The sequence below is a fragment of the Pipra filicauda genome, unplaced genomic scaffold, assembly GCF_003945595.2.
Source record: "Pipra filicauda isolate LSUMZ 115617 unplaced genomic scaffold, ASM394559v2 scaffold934_size49230_pilon, whole genome shotgun sequence".
In the NCBI taxonomy this organism is placed as follows: Eukaryota; Metazoa; Chordata; class Aves; order Passeriformes; family Pipridae; genus Pipra; species Pipra filicauda.
In genome coordinates, this window is record NW_024105125.1 from 13,324 (window position 1) to 29,211 (window position 15,888).

General features: G+C 57.9%; 1 protein-coding gene across 2 annotated transcripts; it reads right to left on the reverse strand.

The window, feature by feature from the left end:
- Window positions 1-22: 22 nt before the first annotated feature.
- On the reverse strand, window positions 23-14,934 carry IDH3B (isocitrate dehydrogenase (NAD(+)) 3 non-catalytic subunit beta). 2 transcript variants are annotated; one of them, XM_027721595.2, is made up of 12 exons: window positions 14,884-14,934; window positions 14,209-14,289; window positions 12,431-12,529; window positions 11,220-11,340; window positions 10,032-10,092; window positions 5,082-5,214; window positions 3,239-3,372; window positions 2,475-2,577; window positions 2,053-2,199; window positions 1,877-1,971; window positions 1,733-1,793; window positions 23-184 (listed from the first exon to the last, which is right to left on the reverse strand). In XM_027721595.2, exons 1-12 carry the CDS (start codon window positions 14,914-14,916, stop codon window positions 107-109), a joined length of 1,146 nt encoding a protein of 381 aa, XP_027577396.1. In that variant the 5' UTR covers window positions 14,917-14,934; the 3' UTR covers window positions 23-106. The 2 variants fall into 2 exon arrangements, with proteins under 2 accessions (XP_027577396.1, XP_027577397.1); XM_027721596.2 differs by lacking the exon at window positions 23-184 and adding an exon at window positions 560-1,224.
- Window positions 14,935-15,888: the final 954 nt, after the last annotated feature.

Here is a 15,888-nt window from a genome sequence, read left to right on the forward strand (position 1 = left end):
CAGGGACACGATGGCACCGTGGTCACGCCTGAGGCCACTTTATTGGAGGGAAGGAGTGATTTACCAGGTGGGCAGGGCAGGAGCCGGGAGGGCACCACCCCGGGCACTACCCCTCCAGGGCAGCTATCACGGCCTGGGTGAAATCCAGGGAGGTGGAGTAGCCCCCCATGTCCGCCGTGCGCACCTGCAAGGAGAGGGGAGGGTTAGGGAGGGGGAGGGACCCCGGCAAAGGGACCCCCAGCCCCAGCCTGGGCAGTGCCGTGGTGGGACAGGGGCCCTCGGCAGCCCCCAGACTGTCCCTGCACCCCAGGGGCTGGAGGGGGAGCCGTGGGGACACAGGGAGAGGCTGAAGCCCCCCCATGCCCCACAGAAGGCGGGGGGCATCAGACACCCCAAACTGGGTGCCCACAGGCACTGTAGACTCTAGTTCCAGCACTGCCCCCCTATTGCAGAGCAGCCCCTCCCCAGGCAGAGCTGCTCCCCAGGAGGGGATGGGGGAGCTGAGGCTGAGCCCCCCTCTCCCCCCAGCCCAGCACCCCCCAGGCTGTGACCCCCCGGGCCGGAGGGAAGCGTTGGACCCTTTATTAGCAAGCAGGAGTTACAGAGCACAGCACAATGACAGCCCAGCTCCCACCCCACAGCAACCCCAGGAGCCACAGGGACCCCTGGGCTCACACTGGGGCTGGTCCCTGGTCCCAGGAGCCACAGGGCCCCCTGTCCCTGTGCCAGCAGCAGACGGGGGGGAAGGAGGGTGGGGGAGCCCTGTGGTCCCGTTTATTGCTTAAAGCTTCATGGGAATGGTGGTCCCACAGTGACGGGGGCCCCATGGGAATGGTGGTCCCGTAGTCACGAGGGGCCATGGAATGGTGGTCCCACAGTACTGGTGGTCCCAATGTCCCTGGAAGCTGCCTGTGCGTTTGGGGCACTGCCCCGTCCCCCCCTGTCACCCCAAAGGCCCCTGAGATCCGCCCTGGCCTCCCATGGAGCCATCCCTACTGGGGGAACTGGGAGTGGGGGGACGGGGTTACTGGAGGTACTGGGCTGGGCAGGGGGGAGCCCCCATTCTCCCCGGGGGGCAGGGGGGGCCGGGGAGGGGTTTGGGGGGGCCGAGGCGCTGTGGGGCTGCCGGGGGGCCTAAGCCCCGTAGTGGGGGTGCAGGTTGTCAATGACGGACTTGACGAAGTCGGAGGTGGTGGAGTAACCGCCCAAGTCCCGAGTCCGGACCTGCAAATCCAACACAGGGAGGGGAGAAACGGGGAAACTGCTGGTGAACGAGGGAAACAGCTCCCAGAGGGACAGGAGAGGAGAGAGAGGAGCCCCTCGAGTGCCCTGGGGATGGAGCCATGGAGGGGCCCTTGAGCGCCCTGCTAGGACTTGGGGTGGGGAAAGGCCATGGAGGGTCCCCCAGCCCTGCCAGGACCTGGGGTGGGGAGAAGGCCATTGAGGGTCCCCCAGCCCTGCCAGAGGTCCCTCCCTTGCCAGCACATGACCCCGGGGACAAGTGCAGGAGAGAGGAGAGGAGAGCAGCCAGGATTCCAGCTGGAAAGAGGAAAGGAGCCAGGATTCCAGCTGGAGAGGAGCCAGAATTCCAGCTAGAAGAGAAGAGGCGCTGGAATTCCTGCTGGGAGAGGAGCTGGAATTGCAGCTGAAGAGAGGAGAGGAGCCAGAGCCCCGCCCAGGACACAGAGCAGAGTGACACAGAGCCCTGCCCGACCCACCGCCCCACACTCACTTTGCCGCCTTTGATCACCTTCTTCACCGCGTCCGAGATCACGTTGGAGTGGTGTTCCAGGCTGGGGAGGGGAGGGCAGTGGGTCAGCCCCCTGCAGCCCCCCTGCAGCCCCCCAGCAGCCCCCAGGCCCGGCCCAGCACGTACTTGAGGTGCCGCAGCATGTTGGAGGCCGACAGCAGCATGGCCGTGGGGTTGGCGATGTTCCTGCCCACGGCCTGGGCGAAGGGGTGCCGGGCACCCTGCGGGACAGAGGCCACGGTGAGGGGCCCCGTGCCACCCCCAGTGTCCCCGGGACCCCCCAGCCCCCCAGCCCAGCTCACCAGCTCGAACACGGCGTACTCGGCGCTGTAGCTCTCCCCGGGCACGACGCCCGCGCCGCCCACCAGCCCCGCCGCCAGGTTGTCCACGATGTTCCCGTACAGGTTGGGCATCACCAGCACGTCGAACTGGTACGGGTTCTGCACCAGCTGGGGGGCACGGGGGGCACGTGAGGCCCTGCACGCCTGGGGCAGCTCAGCCCACCCCCGGGACACGGCAGGGGGGGCAGAACACAGGGGGGCCTGGGGGGCTGGGTGAGCTCCAAGGTCTCCTCCAGAGCCCAACAGAGCTCCAGGAGAGCTGGAGAGGGATTTGGACAAGGGATGGAGGGACAGGGCAAGGGTCCAGGTGCAGCTTTCGGGGTTCCAGCTCCTGGGGGAGCAGCGGTGGGTGGTGCAGGAGGGCTCAGGTTTGGGGGGCTCACCTGCATGCAGCAGTTGTCGATGATCATGGTGTCGAATTTGATCTTGGGGTACAGCTCTGCCACCTCCTTACAGCACTGCAGGAACAGCCCGTCCCCCAGCTTCCTGCAGAGGGCAAACACCAGGAAGGGTTGGTGGGAAACAGGGGAATGCTTACAGCACCAGGTGTCCAACAGGAACTGCAGGTGCCCAACTGGAACTGGGGTCTGTGATAAGAGCTGGGGCTTCTGGTGCTGCTTTGTTCCTCCCCACCCAGCCCCTCTCTCCCTTTCTGCCACCTCTGAGAGGAATGTGGTTTGTGCCAGGTAAACACACCTGGAAGGACTTGGAGAGCACAATTTCCTGTCTCAAGCACTGTCAAGGCCACAAAAGGAACCTCCCAGGAGATAAAGCAGCACGGCAGGAACTTGAGGTAAGCACAGATGGCAGGAATTTACACCAGGAAGGTGCTAATTCCAGGTTTGGTCAGTTAATGCATCCCATCAGATTCCCACATGGCAAACTGGGAAAGGAACTGCCTGCTCACACACGGCACCCCAAGTCCTAGAGCATCCATGACCTCCCCGTCAGAGCTTGGGCTGTCCCCAGGTGGGAGAGGACAGCTTTGTTCTGGAGCTGCTGCACCGACCCCAGTTATCAACACCTGCTCAGCCCCAGGTCCGTGTCCCGCTCGCTGCAGGCCCTGTGACACCGCTGCCATCACACACCAGACGGGACCCCAGGGGTGTCCCCCGCCCCAGGGGCAGTGGTGTCCCCAGGCACTCACATGATGTTGGCCTTGTGCACGGCCGTGACCTTGGCCCGGCCCTTCTTGGTGGCGTAGTCGAAGGCGAACTTGGCGATGCGCTGGGACTTGGCGCGGGTGATGATCTTCAGGCACTCGATCACCCCCTTCACGCTCTGGGGGCACAGGGGTCACACGGGGGTCACACAGCACAGCCCCCCAGCAGGTCACTCTGGGGGCACAGGGGGTCACACACAGCACAGCCCCCCCAGCCCCCTCAGTGGGTCACTCTGGGGGCACAGGGGTCACACGGGGGTCACACACAGCACAGCCCCCCAGCGGGTCACTCTGGGGTCACATGGGGGGTCACACACAGCACAGCACCCCCAGCCCGTCACTCTGGAGGCACAGGGGGGTCACACGGGGGGTCACACACAGCACAGCCCCCCCAGCCCCTCAGCGGGTCACTCTAGGGGCACAGGGGGTCACACGGGGGTCACACACAGCACAGCCCCCCCAGCCCCCTCAGGGGGTCACACAGGGGGTCACACGGGGGGTCACACACAGCACAGCCCCCCCAGCCCCTCAGGGGGTCACTCTGGGGGCACAGGGGTCACACGGGGGTCACACACAGCACAGCCCCCCCAGCCCCTCAGCGGGTCACTCTGGGGGCACAGGGGGTCACACACAGCACAGCCCCCCCAGCCCGTCACTCTGGGGGCACAGGGGGTCACACAGGGGGTCACACACAGCACAGCCCCCCAGCAGGTCCCCAGCACCCCCTGGCTCGGGCTGGACAGAGTTCTGTCCCCAACAGCTGGGATTTAGGGTGAGGATGATGATGGCAACAGGCAGATGTCGTGGGGGTCGCTCGCCCCAAATTAAGGACATTTCAGTGCCCCCCCTGTGCCAGGGCACGAGAATCTGGGGGAGGACTGGCCAAAGGGGGGTCCCAGCTCACAGAATGTCCTGCCCAGGACAGAAACTGGGGGAGGCAGTTACTGCTGGGCACTGGTCAGTGGGTGGTGGGAGAGTGACCGGGCATCACTTGTTCCACCTGGGGTCCGTTCATCTCCCTCTCCTTATCACTGTATTTATTATATTGCATTTATGTAATCTATTATGTATAATGTATCATTGTCTGTATTATTCTTGTATGTATATTATAACTGTATTAACAATATTTATATTTTAGTACTAGTAGTTAGCCTGAGTATTGCTGCTCTTATTATTTTGTTTCAATTATTAAATTTTTCTTATCCCAACCCACGTTCACCTTTTCTTTCCTGTTCTCCTCCCCCTGGGGAGGGAGAGGGGGGTCCTGAGGGCTGGGGTTGACCCAGGACAACATCATGTCCTCTTGTCCCTTTTTTCTCCTGCAGCCCCCCCCTCCTCCCTGGGGCTGGGTGTGTCCATATCCCTAAAAACTCCTGTAATTCCATCACTGCTGCTCCGGGCGCTTCCACACTGTGCTCAGCATGGAATCAGGGAATCGTGGGATGGGATGGGTTGGAGAGAACTAAGAGCTCCTCCAGCCTCACCCAGGGACACCTCCCACTATCCCAGGGCTTGGACACTTCCAGAGATCCAGGGGCAGCCACAGCTTCTCTGGGAAATCCATTCCAGGGCCTCCCCACCCTCCCAGGGAGGAATCCCTTCCCAGTATCCCACCCATCCCTGCCCTCTGGCACTGGGAGCACATGTCCCTCCATCCTCGGCCCCAGTCCCTCTCCAGCTCTCCTGGAGCCCCTTTAGGCCCCGGAAGGGGCTCCAAGGTCTCCCTGGAGCCTTCCCTTCTCCAGGCTGGCCCTTCCCAGCTGTGCCAGGCTGGCTCCTGGCCCCGGGCAGTGCCCACCCCGGCAGTGCCCACCCCGGCAGTGCCCACCTCGTGCTCCAGGGAGCTGTACTCGCCCTCGGTCTGCTCGCGGATGATCACCAGGTCCAGGTTGTTGTGCCGGGTCTGGTACCCGGGCAGGCTCTTCACGTGCACCACGTTGGCAAACAGGTCCAGCTTCCGCCTGGCAGGGAGGGCAGGGCTGGGCTGGCACACGGGGACACCCCTGGGACACCCCCGGGACCCCGGGGCAGCGGGGACACAGCGGGCAGGGTCACTCTGGGCAGGGTCACACCGGGCAGGGTCACACTGGGCAGGGTCACTCTGGGCAGGGTCACTCTGGCAGGGTCACTCTGGCAGGGTCACACTGGGCAGGGTCACTCTGGCAGGGTCACACTGGGCAGGGTCACACCGGGCAGGGTCACTCTGGGCAGGGTCACTCTGGCAGGGTCACACCCAGCAGGGTCACTCTGGGCAGGGTCACTCTGGGCAGGGTCACTCTGGGCAGGGTCACACCCAGGGCAGGGTCACTCTGGGCAGGGTCACACTGGGCAGGGTCACACCGGGCAGGGTCACTCTGTGCAGGGTCACACCGGGCAGGGTCACTCTGGGCAGGGTCACTCTGGGCAGGGTCACTCTGGGCAGGGTCACTCTGGGCAGGGTCACACCGGGCAGGGTCACTGGGCAGGGTCACACCCAGCAGGCAGGGTCACACCGGGCAGGGTCACTCTGGGCAGGGTCACACCGGGCAGGGTCACTCTGGCAGGGTCACTCTGGGCAGGGTCACTCGGGCAGGGTCACTCTGGGCAGGGTCACACCGGGCAGGGTCACTCTGGGCAGGGTCACACCGGGCAGGGTCACTCTGGGCAGGGTCACTCAGGGGGTCACTCTGGGTCACTCTGGGCAGGGTCACTCTGGGCAGGGTCACACCCAGCAGGGTCACACTCAGTTATGAGTAATTAACAGGGATTTCCCAGTAATTGCACCCAATAACTCAGTAATTATCAATTAATAGGGCTTTCCCAGTGATTATCTCCAATAACTCAGTAATCAGTAATTAATAGGGCTTTCCCAGTGAATGTCCCCAATAACTCATTAATTACTAATTAACAATTATGAATTAATTATTTAATGACTAAGTAATTGATCCAGTGATTATCCCCAATAACTCACTAATTAGGAACTAATAGGGGTTTCCCAGTGACTGACCACAATAACTCAGTAACCATTAATTAATAGGGCTTTCCCATGGATTGCCACAATAACTCATTAATTACTAATTAACAGGGTTTTCCCAGTGACTGTCCCCAGTAACTCAGTAACAACTAATTAATAGGGCTTTCCCACTGATTGTCCACAATAACTCAGTAATTATTAATTAATAAGGCTTTCCTAATGGTTGCCTCCCATAACTCATTAACTAGGAATTAACAGGACTTTCCCACTGATTGACCCCAGAAACTCATTAATTAGGAATTAATAAGTCTTTTGCAGTGACTGACCCCAATATCTCAGTAATTATTAATTAATAGGGCTTTCCTAGTGATTGTCCCCAATAACTCACTAATTATTAATTAATAGGGCTTTCCAAATGATTGTCCCCAATAACTCATTAATTAGCAATTAATAGGGTTTTCCAAATGATTGTCCCCAAAAACTCATTAATTATTAATTAATAGGGCTTTCCTAATGATTGCCCCCAATAACTCATTAATTACTAATTAAGAGGGCTTTCCCAGTGATTATCCCCAATAACTCAGTAATTAGGAATTAATAGGGCTTTCCCAGTGAATGTCCCCAATAACTCATTAATTACTAATTAAGAGGGCTTTCCCAGTGATTATCCCCAATAACTCACTAATTACTAATTAAGAGGGCTTTCCCAGTGATTATCCCCAATAACTCACTAATTACTAATTAAGAGGGCTTTCCCAGTGATTATCCCCAATAACTCACTAATTACTAATTAAGAGGGCTTTCCCACTGACTGTCCCCAGTAGCTCAGTAATTAGGAATTAACAAGGCTTTCCCACTGATTGCCCCCAATAACTCATTAATTAGGAATTACTAGGGGTTTTCCCTGTGATTGCTCCCATTAACTCACTAATTAATAATTAATAGGGCTTTCCCAGTGAATGTCCCCAATAACTCATTATTAATTAACAATTATTTATTAATTATTTATTAATTATTAATTAATTGATTGATCCAGTGATTATCCCCAATAACTCAGTAATTAGTAATTAATAGGGTTTTTCCAGTGACTCACCTCAACAACTCACTAATTAATAATTAATAGGGGTTTCTCAGTGACTGACCACAATAACTCAGTAATTAGGAATTAAGAGGGCATTCCCACGGATTGCCACAATAACTCATTAATTACTAATTAAGAGGGCTTTCCCACTGATTGTCCCCAATAACTCAGTAATTAATAATTAATAGGGCATTCCCAGGGATTATTCCCAATAACTCATTAATTAGTAATAGGGCTTTCCCACTGATTGACCACAAAAACTCATTAATTACTACTTATAGGGTTTTCCCAGTGATTATCCCCAATAACTCAGTAATTGGGAATTAACAGGGCTTTCCCCCTGACTGTCCCCAATAACTCATTGAATAGTAATAGGGCTTTCCTACTGACTATCCCCAATAACTCACTAATTACTAATTAAGAGGGCTTTCCTACTGACTATCCCCAATAACTCACTAATTACTAATTAAGAGGGCTTTCCTACTGACTATCCCCAATAACTCACTAATTACTAATTAAGAGGGCTTTCCTACTGACTATCCCCAATAACTCACTAATTACTAATTAAGAGGGCTTTCCCAGTGATTATCCCCAATAACTCACTAATTACTAATTAAGAGGGCTTTCCCACTGATTGCCCCCAATAACTCAGTAATTAGGAATTAACAAGGCTTTCCCACTGATTGCCCCCAATAACTCATTAACTAGGAATTACTAGGGGTTTTTCCCTGTGATTGCTCCCATTAACTCATTAATTAGAAATTAATAGGTCTTTCCTAGTCATTGTCCCCAGTAACTCATTAATTAGGAATTGACAGAGTTTTCCCAGGGATTGCTCCCAATAACTCACTAATTAATAATTAATAGGGCTTTCCCAGTGAATGTCCCCAATAACTCATTAATTACTAATTAACCATTATTATTAATTATCGATTAATTGATCCAGTGATTATCCCAAATAACTCAGTAATTAGGAATTAATAGGGCTTTCCCAGTGACTGACCACAATAACTCATTAATTACTAATTAACAATTATGAATTAATTATTATTTAATTTCTAAGTAATTGATCCAGTGATTATCCCCAATAACTCACTAATTAGGAATTAATAGGGGTTTCCCAGTGACTGACCACAATAACTCAGTAATCATTAATTAATAGGGCATTCCCATGGATTGCCACAATAACTCATTAATTACTAATTAACAGGGCTCTCCCAGTGAATGTCCCCAATAATTCATTAATTACTAATTAAGAGGGCTTTCCAAATGATTGTCCCCCAAAAGTCATTAATTATTTATTAATAGGGCTTTCCTAATGATTGCCCCCAATAACTCATTAATTAGGAATTAACAAGGCTTTCCCGCTGATTGCCCCCAATAACTCATTAATTACTAATTAAGAGGGCTTTCCCACTGATTATCCCCAATATCTCACTAATTACTAATTAAGAGGGCTTTCCCAGTGATTATCCCCAATAACTCACTAATTAGGAATTAACAAGGCTTTCCCACTGATTGCCCCCAATAACTCATTAACTAGGAATTACTAGGGTTTTCCCTGTGATTGCTCCCATTAACTCGTTAATTAGAAATTAATAGGTCTTTGCTAGTCATTGTCCCCAGTAACTCATTAATTACTAATTAACAATTATTTATTAATTATTAATTGATTATTAATTAATTGATCCAGTAATTATCGAAAATATGTCAGTAATTAGGAATTAATAGGGCTTTTCCAGTGACTCACCTCAACAACTCACTAATTAGGAATTAATAGGGGTTTCCCAGTGACTGACCACAATAACTCAGTAATTATTAATTAATAGGGCTTTCCCATGGATTGCCACAATAACTCATTAATTACTAATTAACAGGGCTTTCCCACTGATTGTCCCCAATAACTCAGTAATTGGAAATTAATAAGGCTTTCCTAATGATTGCCCCCAATAACTCATTAATTAGGAATTAACAGGACATTCCCACTGATTGACCCCAAAAACTCATTAATTAGTAATAGGGTTTTCCTAGTCATTGTCCTCAATAACTCTGTAATTAGGAATTAATAGGGCTTTCCTAATGATTGCCCCAAAAACCTCATTAATTATTAATTAATAGGGCTTTCCCAATGATTGTCCCCAAAACCTCATTAATTATTAATTAATAGGGCTTTCCCAGTGACTGTCCCCAATAACTCAGTAATTACTAATTAGTAATTAGTAACTAATAGGGCATTCCCAGTGATTGTTCCCTATCAGTACTAGTAATTAATAATTAATAATTAGTAATTAATAGGGCATTCCCAGTGATTGTTCCCTATCAGTACTAGCAATCAGTAATTACTAATTAGTAATTAGTAACTAATAGGGCCTTCCCAGTGATTGTTCCCTATCAGTACTGGGGACCACGCCCCATATCCAGTCCCCCAAGGCATCAGGATCAGTGCACAGGGACAGCTCCAGGCCAAGAGGGTCCCTCAGGATCTTCTGCTTCCCAATGAATAACTCATTAATCGTTAATTAGGGGGTTTTCCCCGCGATTCCCCCTGTGAGCACTGGGGGCCACCCCCCTTCTCCAGGACCCCCCGGGCAGTGGGATCACTGACCCAGGGCCACACGTGGGCCCTCAGCAGTTTGGCTTCCCGGGCCACAGCCAGGCCCGCGGGATTTTCTGCTCCCCAGCAGCTCATTAACCATTAATTAACACACTTCCCAGCGTGGGCAGGTGACAGGGCCCTCCCTCACCTGAGCCTCATGTCGTAGGATGCCAGGTCTCCCTTGTACTCCATGGGCGTGTGGATCTTCCCTGCAGGACACGGGGCAGGGTGAGCACACGGGGCAGGGTGAGCACACGGGGCAGGGTGAGGACATGGGGCAGGATGAGGACATGGGGCAGGATGAGCACATGGGGCAGGATGAGGATATGGGGCAGGATGAGGATATGGGGCAGGATGAGCACACGGGGCAGGATGAGCACATGGGGCAGGATGAGCACATGGGGCAGGATGAGCACACGGGGCAGGATGAGCACATGGGGCAGGATGAGGATATGGGGCAGGAAAAGGACATGGAGGAGGACGAGGACATGGAGCAGGATGAGCACACAGGGCAGGATGAGCACATGAAACAAGATGAACACACGGGGCAGGATGAGGACACGGGGTAGGATGAGGATATGGGGCAGGATGAGGACATGGAGCAGGACGAGGACATGGAGGAGGATGAGCACATGGAGCAGGACAAGGACACGGGGCAGGATGAGGACATGGAGCAGGATGAGGATATGGAGCAGGAAAAGGACATGGAGGAGGATGAGCACATGGAGCAGGATGAGCACACAGGGCAGGATGAGCACAAAGGGCAGGACGAGGACATGGAGGAGGATGAACACAAGGAGCAGGATGAGGACATGGAGCAGGATGAGCACAAAGGGCAGGATGAGCACAAAGGGCAGGATGAGCACAAAGGGCAGGATGAGCACAAAGGGCAGGATGAGCACAAAGGGTAGGATGAGCACAGAGGGCAGGATGAACACAAAGGGCAGGACAAGGACATAGAGGAGGATGAACACAAGGAGCAGGATGAGCACATGGAGCAGGATGAGCACATGGAGCAGGATGAACACATGGGGCAGGATGAACACATGGGGCAGGATGAACACATGGGGCAGGATGAGCACACGGGGCAGGATGAACACAAAGGGCAGGATGAGCACACAGGGCAGGATGAGCACATGGAGCACAGGGACATGCCCTGCCCCAGGGGCAGTGAGGGGGGGCCCGGGGGGCTCCAGCAGCCCCTCAGCCAGGGGTGGGGGCCGAGCTCTTGGACACAGAGCCCCCGGAGCCCCTGGGCTGCCCTGGAGGCTCTGGGTTCCCAGCAGGAGCTGGCTGAGCCCCCGAGGGGTGCCGGGTGTGCCCGGGCACAGCTCACCTATGAGGGCCACCTTGCTCTCCTTCATGGAGTCCACGACGCGGTCCAGCTTCTCCTCGGACGCCGTGTTCTGCACCTCGCTCAGGTGGTGCTCGTCGAACACCACGGGGACACTGGCAGCCTGGCACAGGGAGGGAGTCACCCGGGACCCCTGGGGACGTGGCACTGCCCGGGACAGGGGGGTCTGGCAGCCCTGATCCAGCCAGGCCCCGCTCAGGGAACTGGGATCATGGAAAGCTGACCCTGGACCTCGGGGTCGCTTCAGTGGAGCAGTGACACCGATAAAATCGTGGAATATTTAGGGTGGGAAATACCTCTGAGACGCCCCCAGCACTGCCAAGGCCACCCCTGACCATGTCCCCAAGTGTCACAACCACGGGGCTGTTAAATCCCCCCGGGGATGGGGGCTCCCCCCTGCCCTGGGCAGCTGTGCCAGGGCTGGACAGCCCTTTCCAGGGGGAATTTCCCCAGTATCCAGCCTAAATCCCTCCAAGGCTGGTGACCACCCCATGCCATGGGCAGCCTGTGGCAGGGCTGGAGAGCCCTTTCCAGGAGGAATTTTCCAGGAAGGAGTTTTCCAGCTGTGTAAGCGCTATGGTGCCCCTTGCCTGTGCCTGTGCCCGTGGCAGGGCAGGACTCGTGTGACAGCCAAGGAACTGCTCCCGAGTGTCCCTGAGCTCGGCAGTGAGGACACAGGGCCCAGGACACCCAGGGATGCCAGGCAGTGCCAGCCCTGCCCCGGGGACAGCAGGAGGGGCTGTGGGGCCGGGCTCTGTCCTGGGACAGCAGGAGGGGCTGTGGGGCCGGGCTCTGTCCTGGGACAGCAGGAGGGGCTGTGGGGCCGGGCTCTGTCCCAGGACAGCAGGAGGGGCTGTGGGGCCAGGTTCTGTCCTGGGGACAGCAGGAGGGGCTGTGGGGCCGGGCTCTGTCCCTGCACAGCAGGAGGGGCTGTGGGGCCGGGCTCTGTCCCTGCACAGCAGGAGGGGCTGTGGGGCCGGGCTCTGTCCCGGGACAGCAGGAGGGGCTGTGGGGCCGGGCTCTGTCCCTGCACAGCAGGAGGGCTGTGGGGCCGGGCTCTGTCCCGGGACAGCAGGAGGGGCTGTGGGGCCGGGCTCTGTCCTGGGGACAGCAGGAGGGGCTGTGGGGCCGGGCTCTGTCCCTGCACAGCAGGAAGGCTGTGGGGCCGGCTCTGTCCCGGGCAGGGTCCTTACCTTGAACACCTCCTTGACGGCGTGCATGAGCTCCGGGCCCACTCCATCCCCCGGGAGCATCGTCACCTGGAATGTGCCCTCGGCCTTGGCATTCTGGGACTGTGGGGACACGGGGGGGTCAGGGCCAGGGCACCCCCAGGGGAGGGTCACCTGCACCAGGGGCAAAATGTCCCCCCCACAGCACACACCTGCTGTGGGCACAGGGACACCGAGCTCACAGGGCTCGGGGGTCTTACAGCATCATGGAATGCTGGGTTGGAAAAGCCCCGAGCCCCCCAGCACTGCCAGGGACACCCCTGACCGTGTCCCCAAGTGCCACATCCACAGGCTGTTAAATCCCCCCGGGGATGGGGACTCCCCCTGCCCTGGGCAGCTGTGCCAGGGCTGCACAGCCCTTTCCAGAGGGAATTTTCCCAATATCCAACCTGAGCCTCCCCTGGCACAGCTGGAGTCGTTCCCTCTCCTCCTGTCCCTTGTTCCCTGGGAGCAGAGCCCGACCCCCCCCAGATCCCCCCTCCTGTCAGGGGGTTGCAGAGCCAGAAGGTCCCCCCTGAGCCTCCTTTTCTCCAGGCTGAGCCCCCCCAGCTCCCTCAGCCCCTCCTGCTGCTCCAGCCCCTTCCCCAGCTCCGTTCCCTGGACACGCTCCAGCCCCTCGGTGTCTTGTGAAGGGCCCAAACCTGCCCACGAATTGGGGGTGTGACCCCCCCAGTGCTGCTCTGCCCTGTCCTGAGGTCACCCCAGGGTGACACCTGAGCACAAGGGACACCCGACACCCCGACTCTGTGCCAGTGCAGAGACCTTTTCCTCAGGCAGCACTTCCTGAAATAGCCTCTGCCTGCACCCAGCAGGATTCCATGAGCTGCCAGCAGGGCTGGTGCTCCTGACCCTTCCCATGGGAGTCTCCCCCTCCCCCTGAGCTCCCACAACCTCACGGATTTTTGCCAAACACGAGTTTTGTGGCCCAGGACCCAAATCAGCCCCACAGATAATTCCTGGGTCGTTCCACACCCACCCCTGCCCCCTCCAGAGCTGTCTGCTGTCCTGACACCCTCCTTCCACTGCTCCCACCTTCCTCAGCCCGGAATTCCCTGCTGGGATCCAACATGGGTCTCCCAGATCCAGCATCAGGGATCCACAGGCAGGGACAGGGATTTACCCACAGGAACACGAGGGGACAGGCAGTGGGACTCCAGAATTCCACGTGGCCATGGGAGGGGGGAATGAAGGAGCAAGGGGGGACTGAAAGAGGAGTCAGGAATTTGGAGCTTTAATATCCTGGGATCAGATTTCCAGAGTTCACACTCGGCTCCTGTTCAGCCAAGAAATACCAGGAGGCAAAGCTGAGGGACAGGCAGGGCTGGGCCTGGCTCAAGGGCACGGGGACACCCCGGGCTCAGCCCTTCCCACATGGATCAGGGAATCTTCTGGGTGGGAAAAGCCTCAGAGACCCCCCAGTCCCCCAAAGCCACCCCTGACCATGTCCCCAAGTGCCACATCCACAAGGCTGGGGTTGGGGCCTCCCCCCTGCCCTGGCAGCTGTGCCAGGGCCGGACAGGAGGAATTCCAGGAGCAATTTCCCCATATCCAACCTGCCCCTCCCCTGGCACAGCCCGAGGCCATTTCCCCTTCTCCTGTCCCTTGGTCCCTGGGAGCAGAGCCCGACCCCCCCGGCTCCCCCCTCCTGGCAGGGAGTTGTGGGGAGGAGAAGGTCTCCCCGAGCCCCTTTTCCCCCCTCATCCCCCACTCCCACCCCCATTCCCACCCTGCTGCCCCCTCACCTTGGCCTGGGGCATCTGCGGGAGGGCGGCCGTGGTTCTCAGGCCCCTCCACACCCCGAGGCTCTGGGCACGAAGGAGGCCCTGGGGGGGCCACGGGGGGGTCAGAGGTCAGACAGCCCCGTCGGGGGGTGCCCCCCATCCCCAAACACCCCCCGACCCCCCAGGCTGGGCTGACACCCCCCACTCCCCACATGTTCCTCCAGCCCAAAGTAACCCCCGGACCAGCCACCCCCAAAGTGAGTAGACCCTCAGCCCGAACCCCCTCAAAAAATTAGCAACTCCCCAAGTCCGACACTCCCCAACCCGACCCCCCCAGCCTGAACAGCCCCCCCGAAATGACCCCCCAGCCCTGACCTCACACCCTGTCCCAGATTGACCCCCTGACCCCAAAGTGACCCCTCACCCCCCACCCACTGACCCCTCCGACCCGGACGGACCCTTCACCCCTGGAGCCCCGACCTTGACCCCAGCGCAGTGTGACACCCCCCGGCCCAGACAGACCCCCCAGCCCAGCCCGACCCCCCAAACCCGGTGTGACCCCACAGCCGGTGTGACCCCCTGACCCGCACAGCCCGACCCCTCTCTCCCCGGCCAACCCCCCCGTCCCTGTGACCCCCGATGCCGCCCGCCGTGCCCGCAGACGCCCTGTCCCCCCGTCCCCCCGTCCCCCCTCACCGCCGCCGCCCGGCTCGCGCCCAGCGCCGCCATCTTTGCGGCCCCACAATGCACCGCGCGGCACGTGACCAGAGTGGGCGGGGCCGGGAGCGCTCCGCGGCGCCCCCTGGCGGGCAGAGGAGGCACTGCGGGGACGGGACTCCCCGGGACCCTCGGGGACACCCAGGGACCTTTGGGGACACCCCGGGACCCTTGGGGACACCCCGGGACCTATGGGGACACCCCGGGACCCTTGGGGACACCCCGGGACCTTTGGGGACACCCTGGGACCTATGGGGACACCCCGGGACCCTCGGGGACACCCCGGGACCCTTGGGGACACCCCGGGATCTTTGGGGACACCCTGAGACCTTTGGGGACACCCAGGGACCCTTGGGGACACCCCGGGACCTTCGGGGACACCCAGGGACCTTTGGGGACACCCCGGGACCCTCGGGGACACCCTGGGACCTTTGGGGACACCCCGGGATCCTTGGGGACACCCCGGGATCCTTGGGGACACCCCGGGACCTTTGGGGACACCCAGGGATCCTTGGGGACACCCAGGGACCCTTGGGGACACCCCGGGACCTTTGGGGACACGCCGGGACCCTCGGGGACACGCCGGGGCCCTCGGGGACACCCCGGGACCTTTGGGGACACCCCGAGACCTTTGGGGACACCCAGGGACCCTCGGGGACACCCTGGGGCCCTTGGGGACACCCTGGGACCTTTGGGGACACCCAGGGACCTCCCCTTCCACACCCTCCCAGGGCCCGCCCCAGGAACCCCCCTGGAACCCCTCTTTGACCCCAGTGTCCTCCCTGAATGACTCCCACAGGACGCCTCTGAGGGTCCCGGGGACACGACCAGGGGACCCCTCAGTGTCTCCCCAGGACCCCTTGGGACACCCAGTGACCTCTCCTTCCCCACCCCCCAGGGCCTGCTCCAGGAACCCCTCCTGGACCCCAGTGTCCCCCCTGAATGCCCCCCCGAATGGGGTCTGTTGAGCATCCGTGACCAGAG